General features: G+C 36.2%; 1 protein-coding gene across 2 annotated transcripts in view; it reads right to left on the bottom strand.

The window, feature by feature from the left end:
• Positions 1-1,421: 1,421 nt before the first annotated feature.
• Positions 1,422-18,244, bottom strand: part of LOC119793838 (glutamate receptor ionotropic, kainate 5-like) — a 307,049-nt gene continuing 290,226 nt past the window's right edge. The window contains exons 22-23 of one of the 2 annotated variants that reach the window (XM_038301110.1): positions 11,501-11,622; positions 1,422-7,207 (exon numbers count right to left, since the gene is read on the bottom strand). In XM_038301110.1, coding sequence (XP_038157038.1) covers positions 6,434-7,207; positions 11,501-11,622 — 896 coding nt within the window. In that variant the 3' untranslated portion in view covers positions 1,422-6,433. The remainder of the gene's footprint in view (positions 7,208-11,500; positions 11,623-18,244) is intronic. The other variant, XM_038301109.1, reaches the window with a different exon arrangement.

Raw genomic sequence — 18,244 nt, 5'->3', positions numbered from 1 at the left:
GACCAACACTAACCCCTCTGTCCTCCTCAGCGGTGAACCCTCTCCTGACCAGTCAACCACCCTCTTTGACCAGTTCATTTATTGTACATTACTGTAAATAAACCTTTGAACTTTTTCTCTGCCTCCGAGTGTTTCTGCATGTGGGTTAGACATCTTAATCCCAACATGACAGCGCCTCATTGAATTCATGTAACCATGTTTTTGTTAAAAACATAAGATCAAGATTTTGGTCAGTAATTAAGTATTTTTTTTAAAACAAACTCTTCTGTCAGAGAAGCAGAGGTGTCAAAAGCATTAATGTTTTTAACTTTTTGAAACTACTTCAGGTATAAAAGTAAAAGTAATGCAGGAAAAACTGTGAAGGACAGCAGCTTTACTGCACTAGCCTTTTGAAGGACCATTTTTCTACAATTCTGGATGATAGCTTCCTTATGGATGGATGGATGGATGGATGGATGGAATTGGTATAGTGGAGGATGTTCTTTTTCGAATGGATCATCAAAATAAGTGGTCCTCCTAATTGTCAATCATTCTGTGTTTACGGAAGACCATCCTAAGTGGTCGTTTCTATTTTCACTTACTGGTGGGGAGTCTGACATAGTGAAAAAATTGCAAATCTTCTTATGGAAAGTGAGCTTGTAAGAGCGATGCAAACAGCAACTTTCAAACAGAGTGTGCACAAGCAGAAACGGGCTTGTGCATGCTCCTGCATACGTTTAATAGGCGTTCCCTCTTTTTTAACTGAAGAGGGTTGGTCTTTTTAAAAATTTACGAAAATCCTCCACTATTAATTTTTTTGTTTTATAATGAATAGAAACAGTGTCAAATTTAACTTAGCAACATCTTGAAAAACTACTTATTTTGGTATGTGGCAAAGAACACGTTGGTGCAGCACAGAATCCAACCACAAAGAAAGGAATTCTCTGCATGAAACTATTTTTTTTTTTTTTTTTATGAATGACCATGACGAAAATGAGCTTAAATGAAACAAAACTATGGAGTCTGTTTTTAAAATGTAAGGAGTAGAAAGTAGAGAAAACTGTAAAAAACTATAGAGTAAAAGAAAAAACTAAACAATTGTCTAAAAAATAATTACTCCAGTAAAGTATAAATAGCCAGAATTTGTTGTTATGTAAGGCTATCGAAGTATTTGTACTTTGCAGAGAAGTAATGTTCAGTAAAGCCGTTTTCTATGACTTAAAGCTGTGAGAATTTGGCAATTCTGGTGAAATTATTTTGATTTTGAACAAGAAGGAACCGACATGATCTGCTTATACTGTATGTCTGCCACTTTCACTGACACTTGCTCTATACTACCAAACACTTTGACACCTTAGTGTCTGATAAATGAGAAGCTCACTGTAAATTAATCCTGAACCAAAGAAATAAAGCCTTTATAATCAGAAGCATTTTCAAAACAATTTCTTTTTCAAAACCTTTTTTAATTCCAAATAAGTTTCTATATATTGAACATCAGAGGGAGGAACCCCTCCTAGAATCACTCCACATATCAATATTGATAATAATTGTGATAACAATAGAATAATCAAAATGATGTATCTCTGTCATCCTGCTGCGAAGGATAAAAACAAAAATCTAAATCCAGACGTAGTCAAATTTAAAAAGCTCACACTTGTATGGCTGAATTTGCAAAGACATAAATCATTACAATGATTTCAACCCAATTCACTTTAAACATGTGAACTAGCCCTGGTCCTCACAAAGTTAGCCATACACAAAGTTAAACACAAAGCCACACACACACACACACCTGAAGATTTATTCAGTGACATTTAGGTTTTCATTGATATTTTTCAGATTTGCTGCAGCTTCAATATCCAAATTTATGATAAAGAAAATATACAAAATAATTATACAAATAAAAACTTACAGGTATTGGTCTTCAAAATGATGTCTGACTTTCTCCGATCAGAGTTACACATTTGTAACCCTTTACATGAGGAAGTGCTATTCAACATTCAAAAATTTTTGTTTTGTTTGGTTGGAGGTTTTATTTAATTTGAAACAGATTATCAAAGATAGTACAATTTTATCCTTTAAAATCATAAATTCAGTGTTTTTTTTTTTTTTTTCATTTTGCACTCCTAATTTAGAGTTAAATAGATTCCGAGCTCAAGAAACTGACCTGAAATGGATGGAACTGCACTGAGGTAGTTCTTCAATTTTAATACAATGACCACATTTCTTTTAAAAGCATTTCTGTTAAAGGAAAGGGGGCAGTATTGTCATAATTGGTAAAACATTATTATTATTTTTTTTTTAGGTTGCAAGAATTTTCTCCAATACCATGATAAAAAAAACATAAATAAATAATTGATAATCTGCTTATACAGTATGTGTACATGTTCATGTTCAACTTGTACATTATGATGAAACATCACAATCTTCAGTGTACATGCATCATTTTCATCCATAACACAAATAAAAAAAACAGAATTTATGTTGAATATTACCAATTACCAATTAGCATTACCAATTGGACACTGATGTTTAAAAGCTTTAGCAAATGGTAGCGACAATCTCAGGAGCACTAAATCCAGCCATTCTAAGGGGGCAAAAACCAAAAGAATCATAATGATTGTTGAAATGTCTATCCTTACATCTATAGTTATGCTTATCAATACAAATGAGCAAGCTAAAGAACATATTATATCTCAGGCAGCAAAAGAAAGAATCCTCTTTAGACCAAAGAGCAGGCTTAAATTAGAGACAGCCCAACTTTTGTTCAGCTTATCTGAACAAAAAGTGTGATAAGAGTGAGAAAACACAGACATTTTCTGAAAAACTGAGCAAAAAATGGGTTGCATTTGATTTAAGCCTATTTTGTGGTTGCCATCACCTGGATAACTTTGCCCAAGCAACACTTTTTAGAGATTAAAATGTAAAAATAATCCAATCCACTTTAACAGTAGCACGTATTACCCAGTAATGTAAATCTTTAGCAATCTTCAGTAATTTAACAGTTAAAGATGCTGAGATTCAGTTATAACTGTGTCAGATTACTTCCAGTGTACTGATGCCAGTCACACACAGTTAGTGATCTGTGTAGACATACATGTAAAACATGTACATGCACTGAAAAATTACATTGCAGAAAAAGCACATAATTGCCTTGATTTTCTGCTTGTCTTTTCCACTTAATGATATATAGAGGGAATGTTAAAGATTAACTATATTGCAGTATTGCTGTCTGTCATATATGTTGGCTGACAGGAGCCAATGTGCAGTAAATGACTAAATTAGCTGGAAAAACATGTGTGATGCAAACTCTAAAACAGGCAAGCACAAAAAAAAATGCAAATGACAAATGCTGCAAACAAAAAAGAAATGACGTGCCAACAGGTGAAAACTCAAACTAAAAAAAAAAAACATGCAACGGGAAAAAAAAGGTGCTGCAATACCTAAAATTGAAGCAAAGACCTGCAACTGACAAAACAAATGCAAAGAAAAATGCAGCAACTCCTAACAATGTGCTGAAAGCAAAAAGAAAATGAGGTGATTGCAGTGAAAAAAAGAAGCAATTTGTAAAAACAGCAACAAACTCCTTCTAAAAAAAACAGAACTGCTCCTGACCACTAGAGGGAGTTGAACAAATATCACCCAGAGTGTTACCTATATTACTATACATAATAATGCTGTTATTCTGTAATACAGTAAGACTGTGTGTTTGACAGTAAAATAAAAGATAAAAACCCTCTTTCTTCTTCCAACTTTGTTTCTTTTTTAACAACCTGTGTTAAAGCTTAAATTCCTGTTTGTACTGAGCTTCTTTGTTTGACTCTAGTGGTCTGGAGCACTGTTGTTTTGCATGCGTTTCTTGTGCTTGTATGTTTTGGAATTTGCATCACACGTTATTTACAGCTCACTTTGTCATTTAATGCATGTCTGCACCTGTCGACGTCCTTAGCCATATACACAGATCAAACAGGCTAGCGTTAGCCTATAGACGAATAGCAGAATCTAAAGCATCTGAGTAAAATAGGACACAGTCACACTTAGAATCAAATGCTGTTCACTCAACATCCTAACTGGGACAACTCTGACAACGATACTGTATCTTGCGGTATAGGACTGAAATAGCAACACTTCTGTTTAATATTTTCCAAACTAATTTTAGGCATACAAGTTTATGTTTTAGTGGAATAATAAAAAAAGAACCAATAACATCCTCCAAAACTCTGATTTAATGCCTTTTGAAAAACTTTCAAAAACATTACTTCTGAAATATATAAAATAACATTTCGTTTGAATGTACCTACAATCTCAAGGCATTCCCATTAGAATGCAATTGTATCCAGACATTTTAAACTGTGCCTACCTAATTGCCCCTATCTTGACGCCTGACTTACTTTTTGTGGATTTTTTTGGCTTTGAGTGGTTGCCAAATTGAAATTCTTGAATTTCTATTTATGAAAAGCAGAATATAAATTTAGATATATAGCAGATTTGCAAAAGTTATAGTGGACCAGTTGTATCAGAAAGAATTGTTTGGCTTTTTGCATAATACAAACAGTTTGTTGCAAACAATGGGCTTTAGGAGGTTAAGAAAAATAAGAGTCCTTGGATGGAAACTTGTTTTTTTCGATTAATAGAGTCTAGTCAACAGCCTTAAGCTAGGGCCAAGACTGAGAAATAAAAGAGCACCATCTGATTAATCAGTTTGTGATAACATGAAATTATAAAGAAGAGGAGCTGATATTTTTTCAAAGGTGGAAAATTTATTTTTCAAAATAAAATCAAGAGATATTTCCCCATTGGTCTGCTCACAGTAACATTTTGAAATAATTTTCACATTAATATAATTTAACCTATCTTAGCATGCATGCTCATAAAAGAATTTTAAATCAATGTCTTGATATTATAAAGTTTATATGGATGAATTTACATCTGTCCTAATATGTATAAAAATATATGTTAAAGAGACATCTTGAGATGCATTTTAGATATACCTGCTGATCCGTGTTATGACATCAGTATCACTGGATATTAGGAACAACCTTATTAGCTTAAAAATAATATTCTAATCCATCATATGAGAAATTTGAAAATACAAACAGCCAAAACTTTGTGGTAAATTTATAATATAAGGCAACATTTCAATGCTATGTTGTCAAGGAGGTTTATTTTCCTATTTTAAATGTTCTTCATTTTAACCTGGTCTTTTCAACAAGGCTGAAATAAGACTTATCAGATGACAAACACATGTGAATATTTCAAGGTGAAATCCTGCATATCTGTGTTCCTCCTAGTCTGGCTGATAATACTGGGCATGCATGTGCAAAAGAAAAGCACATTATGGTTTATAGTATAAAGTGTTTTCCTTTTCTCTGATTTAGATTTAGTTTTAGATGATAACATTCATGTGGATGATGACTCTGTGCCTGCCTGAACTGAAGAACCAAGACTTGGTTTGCGAAGGTCTTGAGTTATTACATTTTTACCATAAAAGGATTTTATTAAAAAAGAACTAAAACACTACTTTGCAGTTAGTTACCACATACTGGAATTTTGTAACATGACATCTCAAATATCGTTAAAAAAAAAAAGTTTTTTTCTTTTTTGTTTTTTTTTTTGTACAAAAATATGTAAAACTTCTATAGTTGCTTCTCAGCCCTTAACCTTCACGTGCCTCACAGTGCCTTTTTCTTGCTTGATAGTTTTTATGTGTAACAGAAGAACTACCCCAACACAGTTTAAACACTTAGGCAAGTAATGATGGTTTTGTTTTTTTCTGCGTTGTGGATCACAGCACCAGGCAGCAAGAGTCTGTACAAACAGCAAAACGGTATGGGAAATAAGCTACATCCTCAACAAACATCCAAAAGAGTGACCGAAGACCATGATTACTGTACAACTGCTCTGCTACGTGTCTGCAGGAAGGTCTCCTCTTGTACAAACACCTAGTTCAGTGTTCAAACTGAAAGAAAAAGAAACAAAAACATAAGAGCGCTGGTGAAATTTGTCTTGATTTTTTTTTTTATCTTTCTGACATCATGTCCTGGTTGACTGACAATCCTCTCAAAAATCTGTCCATTTATATCTTCTATTTTCTTCTTGCAATGGGATAATTAGCCGAGGTAAGAGATCGAGGACTGAATCCGAAGTTGCCTGCTAACGCTGCATTTGTCCATCATCAGCAACTACAGAAAGTTGCTAAATCCATATAAGACTCTTTAAATTCTCCCTGCTACCAGGAATGAGGGTTTAGACTCAACCATCCCTGTTTAAAGGTTTATAGTGTCAGCTGAGCCGAACTGACTACTTTTTGAGGGATCCAATCCCTTCAAACGAGTCAAAGTAGTTTCTTCTATCCAACTCCTCAGGAGTTTGGACAGGTATAGCTGTGTTGCTGGGATCAAAAGAAAAGTTGTTGATGTGCAGTCTGTATCTTTTGAGCCCAAGTTTGGGATATTTAAGCACAATCGTGACCCCCGAGATAATTTGTTGGTGGGAGTGTTGGTGTTTTGGGAGGCGGCAGCGGCCTGGGAGGAGGGGCCGGTCTGTTTTTCCCCCGCTGTGGACTTGCTGTTCCCCCATCACTATCGGCTCTGTCTGTTGAGATTGGGGGAGGAGGAGGAGGAAGGCGGGGTAATGACATGGAGCCATGATGGTAGTGGAGGTGGTGGTGCGGATTATGACGATGTTGATGTCCTGACATTGCCAAAGGAGGGATACGGGAGCAGGACGAGGCGGAGGAGGATGAAGAAGGTGGAGGAGGTGGGGGAGGCGTGAGTGCGGCCGGTCGCAAGCTTTGGATCCGCCGGCACTCCTGGCAGATGCGCACGTGGCTGCAGCTCTGGAGGAAGGTGCGAGGTGGGGCAGGCGGAGCCTCAAATGATGACACAGGAGGTGGCGGAGGAGGTGTATTGGTGGCAGAGTTGGCACCAAGTGGATCATCCAAGAGCCTCTGTGGCCCGGGGCCCAAATCAGGTCCTGCTGCCATACCTCCCCCCAGCCCGGCCAAACCCCCTGTCAGTGGGCCGGCACCACTGTAGAGTTTTCCGTTACTGAGACGCATCTCCCTTACTAGCCGAATTGGTCTAGGCCCAGCTAGAGCTAGCCGGGAAGGATGGCGCAGAACTCCGCCCCCAGCACTGCTGAGAGGGCGTCGCCGACGAGCCCGGGAACTTTTCTTACAAGAAACAGCATTTCGAAACTCTGTCAGCATCTCCTGACAAACAGAGACCTGAGAGACAAAAAGAAGATAAATAAAGATGAAGGACAAAGACAGGTAACTCTTAAAATGTATTTTTAAGAACAAAATTTTAATACTAGTTTTCAGAGATGCACATTGGTGTAAGAGAAAGCATTTATTCTTATCAACATTCACAGTCACTGTTCTCAAAAAAAATAAATAAAATGGTCTGAAGCTAAAAAATTTACATTCAAGTCTGAAAGAGAAAAGGCAAGAACAGGTTATTAACACATTTTCCCAATGATTGTGTCTATAAACGCTCAGCAGCTTTCTCTGAATCCCTATACAACCAAGGTTATCCGGTCATAGGTCTGTGTGGATGCAAGTCTCTAAGCTAAAAACATCCAAACTATAAAGTCAAACTGATAAAAGATAAGAAGAGAATATAAGTCAAAACAACAAACTGAGCATACAGAGAACAAACAAGTGAACAGAGGATATTATGTGAGAAAAGTCTTATTTACTATTTCATTTTCTTTTTTTCCCCCCTTCTTGTAAATACATCTACATTAACGAAGAATTTAAGGAAATGTTTTTTCTTTAAAATCTTGATAATCTATAACAGTACACAGTTTCTTTGGCTGCTTGAGTACGCTAATAGCAAGCCAAAAATGTGCTGATCTAATTCCAAGTTTTCACTTGGGCTCCTAATCAAAGCTCTTCTAAATAAATTAAGTCTCAGTCCCTGAAGAAGCCCAGCTTCCAGCCCCTCCTGTTGCTGTAGCTCTTTGAGATGTTGTCATAAAACCAGCAAATCCTCCAATCTCAGGTTGTATGGCCAATTTTTAAAACCTTGACATTGAGTAGTGTCATGATAACAGGTTCCGGAAATGTAGTGTTCTGTCAACACCATATTTTTTGGTTGAACAGCAATATAGTTTTACTTCAAATAATATTCATAGTGAGAGGAAAACAATCTAATGCTCTATTTGTGTGTCAAATATCAGTAATACTTTCTCAAATACTATAAATCATTTCATAGTATTTGAATGAAAGTGGTAACTTTTTAATAACATTTTATTTTTACTCTACTTTTCCCCCACATTCTCGATGAACTAAAAAGAGGAAAATTACAAATCTGGTAATCAACAAGCCATATCAAAACAATGAGATAATAATAATAATTATTCATTTAATTTATAATGCACTTTTCACCAAAAAGGCCTCAAAGTGCTACAAAAAAGCATTTCAAAAAGCATTAAAAAAGAAATACATAGAGATAAAAGAAATAGATAACACAAAAGATAACAACAAAAGATAACACTCTTTTGTTAGCTAATCAGATTAGCTAAGAGGTCCAAATGAGGATAGTATTAGCTGGAGCAAGATGTGAGTTAATTGAAGACTAAAGGTAAAATATTGTCTTACATCATCTTCATAAACAAAGAAAAACCTTTTGTTGTCATAATAGTATAGATGTTTAACCAAGTTTTCTTATTATGAAACACCATAGGGCAAAGTTAAAAAAAAAAACATTTCTAGGGGGTAACTGCACATAATACAATATGGCTAAAGTAATAATTTTTCCTCCACTTTATCAATGTTAGTTAACATTTTGCTCCTAGTATATAGTCATATTGTCAAGATTTGGTTGTGGTTTGAGGACCCAAATGCAGGGAGGCAGAGGTGAGTTCCTTGTTGATTTAATGAAATGTTTACAGAAAACCGAGGCAGGAATCCAAAAAATCCAAACATCCAGCATGAAGAAAGTGAAACAAACCAGAAACCATTGAGACTTCAGGGGAAAATAATTACGATGAGGAAGACACAGTGAGACGGTGTTGAAGGAAGTTAGACAAGGAAACCCACACTGAGGAACTGCATAAGGAGTGTATTTATGGGAGACTGAACAAAGAGAAGACTAACGAGCGGATTGGGAGCAGGTGTGAACAGAACAGAAAGGAAAGGAGTCAGAGAAAAAGGAGAACACAAGAGGGCAACTGAGGGCAACAAATGAAAACTGGAAAACTGAAAAATAACCAGAAAACACAACAAAATAAGAATTAAACCAATAAAACTAGAAAACATGGAGCAAAGTAGAACTGAATACTTAAGGAAAACATAACAGAACCAAGACTGTGACACATATATCGTTATTATGTTTGATATTTAGTACAAGCGAAATATGGGCAGAGAAAGCATGCAGGCTGCAGACAAAAGCTAACCAAGACGCCCCGTTAAACCCAGTGAGGATTACTGGAGCTCCGCCGCTGGTCCTGCGTGCCGCAATGGCCTGCTCTCATGAGAGCAGCAATGTTTCTCACGCACTCCAAGCTGAACTGTGACGCCTAGTGTGGTCCCAAATCAAAAGACACGGACGCTGGCCGGGCTGACTGTTGACTTTTGCATCAGAGCTGCTGCGCTTGTGGCCACTAGGGGTGCTAGTGGGCAAAGTGGCAAACTATTTATGTAAACAATTTCAACCACATTGTAGTACTGGTATCAAAATTTCTTAGTCCTGTTTCTGTCCTAGACATATGCGATCAGCTTTCACTGCGACTAACTGTATCTGCCTTTGAAATGAAAACTGGCTAAGAGCTTGTCTGCTTTACACTTTCTTTTCTAGACAGACCCACTTACGAAGCAAGTTTAACATTTTCTGACAGACAGTATTATTGGATCAATCCCTCCATTTTCTTTTTCTGTGTCTGCCTTTGTCTCTTTGAACCCCTGGTCGGCCTTGGCCGAATGCTGCTCACACTGAACCGGATTCTGCTGTAGGTTCACCTGTTGTTAAAAGGGAATTTTTCCTCTCCTCTGTTGCTGAATGCATGCTCATTTTGAGTGATCATGCAAGAGTCTACAAGAAACTGTCCACTGTTGTCACATGCTCATCCAGAAGGAGGAACCCTTCAAAGTCAGTGACTTGATGCAATTAACTGGGTTTCCATGAATAAAAAAACAATCCGTATATCCGGTAAATGGCTTCTTACAAAAGGTGACATTTATAAAGTGATTTCTACCTTAGTTGAAAGAACAACAGAAGGTCTAATCCAAGGGTTAAAATAATTTAGACAGCGTTTTACAATTTCAGAAAACTGATTACCATAACAGCTGTGCCATATGCTAGTTGTATGCGTATATTTAAAAATCATATGAATTGATTCATATTTATTACGTATATTGTTCAATTCCATTCATTTAGCCCTGGATGCTATCATTTCAGTAACATCAGTAGCTACTTGACTGACTTTGCTAACCTGACCCCAGTTTTAAACTGGAGCTACTTTATTATGTCACAGAGGATCTGTATTGGCAGAAGCAAATTCTTAACTGACTGGAATTAATATTGGAGATAAAAGCTTCTGATTTGGATATCCTCTGCTCCTGTTCATTCTTTAACTGGAACAGTTATTTTCTTTACCTATGTCTACCTTGCTACAATAGTGTATCATGCATCATTTTTACCATTGTGCCTTTGTGTTTGAGGGTGTAGGTGGTTATAGAATATTTTCTTAGAAGTAGTTTGTGTCTGCGTGAAAATAGTGGCTGTAAATAGTCTGGCACCTGGGTAGCTGTGTGTACATTTGCAAACAAACGCCATTTTCTTGTTTTAGGAAAAGAATGTATAATGTGGCCTGACTCATCAGGATATTCATGTTCATGCCTTCTTTTAAGTTTAAGAGAACAGAAGTTTATCAGCACTCCGCAGCTTTGCTCCATGTTTACTGTTTAACATAGTTTAAGTTTCTGTTCATTTCTAAAGCTGCACACATTTGATGTGACGTTCTCATTTAAATAAATGCCCCTGTTTGCCCAACACAGGCAAGGCCATTTGTATAGCACATTTCAGTTTTATGACAATTTGAAGGGCTTTAAATGACAAAAAAGATAGAAGAAAAATAAATAAAAGCATATAGTGGGAAATTTTATAGGATTGGAAAGAAAACTAGCTTGTGGAAATTTAAATGTCTTGATTAATTAATTTAATGAATCCCTTAAAAAATTAGATTTAACTCAGGATTTTAGCCCTCTTGCTATGTTTGAGGGTTTGTTGCAGATTAGTTGAGCATAAAAATTAAATACATCCCTAACCATTTATCACAATTTGTAATGTTAAAAAGTAAACAAATAAAAAGACATCAGACTGATTTGTTTATTTTATAACCATTTTATTAGAAGCCAGCCATGTGACAAAGTTCACAAATGTATAGATGAGTTTTTTTCTTTGCAGAGTCATACTGTAAGGCATGTATGCAGCTATTGGGACAAAAACATTGCTTAAAGTTCAGGAAAGGGGTAGTAGAAGGACAATGGAAGAGGAGGATGAGGATTTAGTTTTACCTCGCCTGTCTCAGCTGTGCGACGGGTTGACCAAACAAACTCCATGATGGCCACGAACACAGCTACAATGAGGCCACAAATCAAGACTACAAAGATCCCACCAATATTCTCCATGCCGAGGCCTATAAAAAAAAAACAAAGGGACAAAAGGATTCTTAGTTGTGATAATCAACACCTTTGTAACAAACAATTAAACAATGATTTTGTTGATGCACCGATTCTAATGGCTGGTAAAGACCTCAAATTTCCTTTGACTTAAAACTTGATTTTTGTCTCACATTCATTCACCAACTTTTATCTTATTAAGAAACTTTAAAGAGGTATTTGAAGACAGAGAGACCAAGAAAGCTTTTCAGTTTCTCCATATTCACTAATGTTGTATTGTCAGCTTTTTTTCTTTTTTTTTTTTTACAGCTTTTTTACACCCCCAAGGTCTAGGGGTTCTGGGGAGGTAACATAGGAATGTGTCCAGAGCAAATAAGTGGAATGTAAAATTATTTTTTAAAAAAGATGGTTAAACAGACCCAAAACACAATACAGCTTAAGCCAAAACAAAAGAAAAGGGCAAACAAATTCAAGAATGGTGAAGTGCAAATTAAACCACAAAATGTTCAAACCAGTCAGTCTAAGTTTAACTCAAAACAACCCAAGAGAAAATACAAATGGAGCACCAAACCTCCCCAACACAAGCTTCTAGCTTGAAGTCCACCTAAAGCTAGCTCAGAAAAATATACAACAAGCTGGTTTAAAGACGTCTAACTGCCCAAAAGAGTTTGACAACAAAGGTAGGGGAACAGCTTAACAAAGCCTCTTCCTACTAGCTGTCCCCACACTGAATGCTTTCCAGGATTCTCTTATATGGTGCAGGTGGGCCAGGTGGGTCCAATCATGTCTCTGCTCCTCTGCAGCCCTCAGACAGCCAAGAAGGAATATTTCTGTCAGAGCTGAACCTGCATAAGAAATCAAGCCTGTACAGTCTTAAAATGTCAGGGGCTGTAACAGGTGGAAGGACAGCTTCCTGCCACTTGGCTCCACTGTAAGATCAGATGGAGCACTCATCTGTATTGGCACTTCCTGTTTCTAGGCTCCTACAAGATGTGATTGGGTCAACTATTCCGAGGAGAAACTTTTATTCAAATGCCCAGTTTAAATAAATAAAAGAAACCATCGAAGACTGCAGCTGTGTCTTTAAAGCAGCTTTCTTCTTTGACAGTGTAATTTTATATATATACATATATATATATATATATATATATATATATATATATATATATATATATATATATATATATATATATATATATATAAATGCTACCTTACTGTTTTTGTATAACAAGCACATATTTCTGATCCTCAGATTTTTGATTAAATATGAGGATAACTCAAATGAATGTCAGAAACGTTTCTCAAATGTTGATTTGAATTATAAAAAAAAGAAGAAAAAAAAAAGCTATTCATACTATACTTGCCCATTATAAAAAAAAATCACCATCCTCTTCAATTTCAAATTCCACATCTACACCTGATTAATGTCTGGCTTACAGAGCATCTGTTTAGGGTTTTGGGACTTAAGCAAACCACAGTGAGAGCCATTATTGACAACAAAAGGATCAAAAAACATCTCAGGCCTAATTTGACTTAGCTAAGCTATATATGGTTTACCTTTAAGAGACTGTGAGAAATATATTTCAATGGGGCAAAAAAAAATTCCTTTAAAGGAAGAACACAACAGTGTCATGGTCTTGAACATTCGCTGCCTTAGGACCCGAGGCATTTATTTTCTCAGGAAATACATCAATAACCTATAGCAAATTAAAGTCTTGAACAGTTACTAATTTTGGGGAGGAAAAATGTTACTTAGGTCTTTTTGACAAAATAAAATAGAGAGCGACCCGAATTCATAACTGGTTGTTCATGTGCAAATGAGCTGATAGTAGTCATTGGGTAGTGACAGCCATAATTTGAATCATGATTTTGCTCTATTAAAAAAATCATAAAGGAAAATGTCAAGCCATCGACTCAATACCTTAAGCTAAAGAAAACTGCAGTTAGAGAACAAATAAATAGTCTGAAGGACATTTCAACTCTAAATTGCCAAATAATCCCCCCAAAATGATGTTTTTGAAAGGGCTACAACTTTAGTTTAACTCAGTGGCATCAGCTTATAAACACAATATTTGCTAAAAATATAAATTTAGATAATTCCTGTAATTGTATGGAGATGTTGTAAACAATATTTAAAAAAGAACATATAAAATTAACTGGTTAAAAACTTTTTAAGTGAGCCAAGTTGTATCTGTTCTTAAAAAAAAATATTTGAAGGGATAAATACTTTTTTAAAACCCTGTTTTACTGTGTTTAATGTCTTCCAGAGTAGGAAAAACTTAAAAAAAAAAAAAAAATAGCTCATTCTTGAAAATCTTCTGGGATGTGTCTTTAGGTTCTATCGGGACATTGTTTTAATGCTGTGAGGTCCTGTTTCTGAATGTAGTTCATGTCAGAAAGTGAATTGAAAACTCAGGAGAAAAGCTGCCAGAGGAGATTTTACAGAATGAAGGCTGCTTTATGTTCCTTTTTTCTTTGCTTTCTCCTCAGTGATTCAAGTTTGGTGTCTTTAATCCCTTTACAGAGAGAAGGGATTGTACTGCTCCTTTCTTGCTGGAAGCAGTGTTTTTTTAAGCCTGGTTAGTACTGTCAGAAAATAATATTGTGGTACTTTTCCATTTATTTCTTTTGTCCATTTTTTTCCTCAGCAAAGGTCCTATTTTCAAAGATTCAGAGTTTAACACTTTTTTCACTCTATCATTGCTTTGAAGTTTTACTTTATAAATAGAGTTGCGTGTTATCTTTTCAAATCCTTTGTATTTGGACATTAATTATACACACAAGTGAAACTTCATATGTCAATGCACCTTGAAAATATTTTCCCTTAAATCAGACAAAACTTTAACTAATATGACATCATACTTATGGTCATGTCAGTTTAAAAGACCCAGTTGTTCCCTAGTTTAAGCCAGCACATGCCTGAATCTGGCAAAAACGATGCTGTACTGTAAGTAGCATAAGTTATGGGTCAGTTTTGTATAAGTTGTGAGCATGCTGAAGCACGCTGGCATGTCGACATACGGCAAGTATGTCACAAACGTATGCCAGAGTATGCTCATATGTGGTCCATAAGTTACAGGTAAGATATTTGATTGTTGACATACGTTAAATCTAAGTTACTCATAAGTCATGGTATCTAGCCTTACTGTATCCAAAACCTATGAGTAACTTGTGCATAACTTATGGATAACTTACCAAGAACATATCTCCAACCCATATCAACTCATTTAACGTGTTCCCAACGACCGCTGAACGTGTTTCTAACTTATAGCTACAGCTTATTGGCAGTGTTTTGGTATAAAAGGGCGTTCACAGGAGGAAATTGTCAATACTCCTCCAGACTTCAGACGCTCCAACACAGATGGAGGATCCAGCAAGGCTGAGGTGGGAATACATACTATCTGTCCTCCAACATCAGCATGATCTCATCAATTTCACTGTTCCAGATGTAGGGTAAGCATGAAGGTGAGTGTGATGGAGCCTCCCTGCGTTCACGCCCACGACCAACAAACTTCCTAGCAGACATTACGCTGAATCTGCTGCGACTGCAAACCCTCTTTCTCTTTCTTTTTCTCTATTGGTGGGCAGTAAACAGCAGCTAGGTTAATACCAGGATCAAAAAATATCTTTTTATGCAGACCAGGTACCTCCAGGAGCATTGCTGCCCCCTCAGGACACTGGCTTATAACATATCATGGGCATTACCCTGCTGTGTGTTATGCATAAGTTAGGCTGTCATTAGACATAAGTTCTGGACTTGTTATGAATACTCTATGCATACACCAAAAATGAAAAAAAATGTCAGACATACGCTGGCTAAATCGTCAAGGTGTGACGGGGCTTTAGCTGATGTCTTGAGATGTTGGTTCAGTATGTCAATACAATCTTTTCTCATGATGTGATCATCTGTCTACAGTGCTTCAGTCGCCCTTGTTGCAAACATGGCCCCTAACATGAAACTTCCACCTACTTACTTCTCAGTCGAGAGTGTTTTGGTTGAATTCTGACCACTACCCCACTTATGATAGTCATTACAGGAAAAACATATCACCAGAAATATACATATTTTTTCTGTGAAAGGATGTGTAAACTGTAATTTGGTTTTATGACCTCCGCAAATGAGGCTGTTATTAGTCGAGTTTGCATGTCGGTTTGTTCGGTTGTCTTTCCGTCCGTCTGTGTACAGGATAAATTGAAAAGTTATGAAGGGGTTTTGATTAAATTTTTACCAAAGATGTAACAAAGATGTAGATGATCCACATCATAATCCGGATGCATTTAATTATTTGACGGAACAAGCAATTCCCCCTAAACCAGAGAGTGGCCGCAGTGACTATTGACAGCTTCAGCATCAGACAAAAAAAAAAAATCCAGAACTTTTATACTGAAGATAAAAACACAGAAAGGGTGAGCAATGCCTCATTCAAAGACTCGATCCGTTGATCAAACAAGATAGCAGAGTGAATGAAGGTGAGAGCAGAACAGACACCAGAGGCTGCAGGCACACCCTGTGCCTTATTTATAAATCTATTGGCTAATTACTTTTTTATCAGTAGAGCCAAACTTTAACCACTTTTGTCATGTGTTGTCACCAAAGTCTCCAAGACCAAATAAGATTTGATAGATTTGTTGCTGGTCTCTATTAAAAGGTAACGTTTCTGAAAAGGTGCTAATTAAAGCAACAAATTACTAAGCAACAACAATATTGAAACCAAATTTTAATTCTAGTGCCATATTGCAATATAAAAAGGTTTGAAGACTTTTTAAACACATCAAACAGGCATGCACAAAGTCTGTCTTTGAGGGCCGTGATCCTGCAGGTTTCCCTGCTTCAACACGGCTGATATTCATTGATAGCTGATTAACAGCCTTTTGCGGAACTGCAATCATCACAATCAATTGTATTGAAGCAGGGAAACCTCTAAAACCTTCCGGACTGCGGCTCTTGAGGATCAACTTTGGGCAGGCCTGGTGTAGAACAATACATTTTTGACAGAAAGTGTAAAGAAAAAAAAAAGTGAAATTCTCTTTACATGGTCTTTTTGACACTTTTTGTTGTACCTGTTATTTTTAGCATTTTAAGGATATCTATAATCATATGTGCTGCATTCTCCATCTACCTTAGCCACCTGTATTTTTGGGTACTTTTGTGTCATTCTTTAACCGCCATCAGTTGCCAAACAAAATAATTGAGATTGCCAGAAATGACCCGAGGGCAGCCTGTACACCCCAGGGCTATAGGATTTAGATGCCACTATCCTGCCAGTAGGGTTTACTGAAGCATTCAATACCTGACAACATCACACTCCAACACATGCTACCTTAAACTACGTGATGTGGTTTTCCTCCTTATATACTGAGTAAACCTTATATTGACTTTATCACCACCACTACTCACACCCCTAAATAACTATTAAGATAGTCAAGTCCTACACAGTTTTTTACTTGCTCACAAATTGACAGGTTGCTTTTTATGCGCAGTATGGCTACCTTTTGTGGATCTGACAGCAGCAATTTCTTTGCTCAACTCGTCAAGAGGGATATGTGAGTTCTGTCCTTGAAAACCACCACTTAGTCTTCTGCAGGTGTAGGATGGTGGAATCAGTACCTCTCAACCTGTATAAAGGACTGTGTGACAGCACTTAAAAGCTTTTTTAAAGACATGCAGTGGCATCCAAAATGGGTCAAAAACAGAAATTGCAAATCTGTTCTCTCAGATACTATCTGACTACCCAGAGTCATCAAATTGGCAGGTATAATAATAATACTAACTGCGGGTCATGAGTTCTAAAAACTGTTTGGCTTGACGTCAAAGCCATAAATGAAACAGTACAAAAAGAAAAGAAAGACACCCAAACTTTTTACATATCTGTATCAACTATTTGCCTAAGTTCATATCCTTGAGCCTGTCACTGAAGCTCACCACAGAATATTGGAAAAAATATGTTCTACTTTTATTCAGAGATTTTACCTGACAGCAGTTTTCACTCTTTCAAAGCACAGATGGAGAGAGACACACATTCTGCTCACTGTGTAATCAAAAACAAAGCAACACCTGATCGGTCTAAATGAAAATTTATTTCCTTAATTTTGTCAGACTTTACTTGAAAAGTCAATGGCAGATTTATATATATATATATATATATATATATATATATATATATATATATATATATATATATATATATATATATATATATATATATATATATATATATATATATATAAAGCACATATTTGGATTATTATCAAGGTGACATTGTTTTCCTGTTTTGGAAATAAAGAAAGCTACACAAACAGATGACAGAGAGCTAAGGATCGATGATGTGCTCATGCACTCATGATTCCATTAAGATTGGCTGCCGAAGCCATGATCAGAGGGGAAAAGTCAATGAAGATAAACCATGTTGTTTTCCCTCAGAGAGATGTGAGAGAATGAGTTTATTGAGATGCTGTGGAAAATTTCAGTCTTCACAATCGATAAATGCCAAACAAAATGCAGGAAGTAAATTAATAGAATACTGGGTTGTATTTGATTTTGACTTTTTATTTCTCCTGAAAAAGATCTGACAAATCCTTAAGATAAATCTATTTTTTCAATAGCAAATTCAAATAAAGGAAAAAGAAATGCTTCATTTG

Source organism: Cyprinodon tularosa, unplaced genomic scaffold (assembly GCF_016077235.1).
Source record: "Cyprinodon tularosa strain WSP-4 unplaced genomic scaffold, ASM1607723v1 ctg460, whole genome shotgun sequence".
NCBI classification, from domain to species: domain Eukaryota; kingdom Metazoa; phylum Chordata; class Actinopteri; order Cyprinodontiformes; family Cyprinodontidae; genus Cyprinodon; species Cyprinodon tularosa.
The sequence above is the reverse complement of the archived record's forward strand: the minus strand, read 5'-3'. Positions and strand labels throughout refer to the sequence as shown.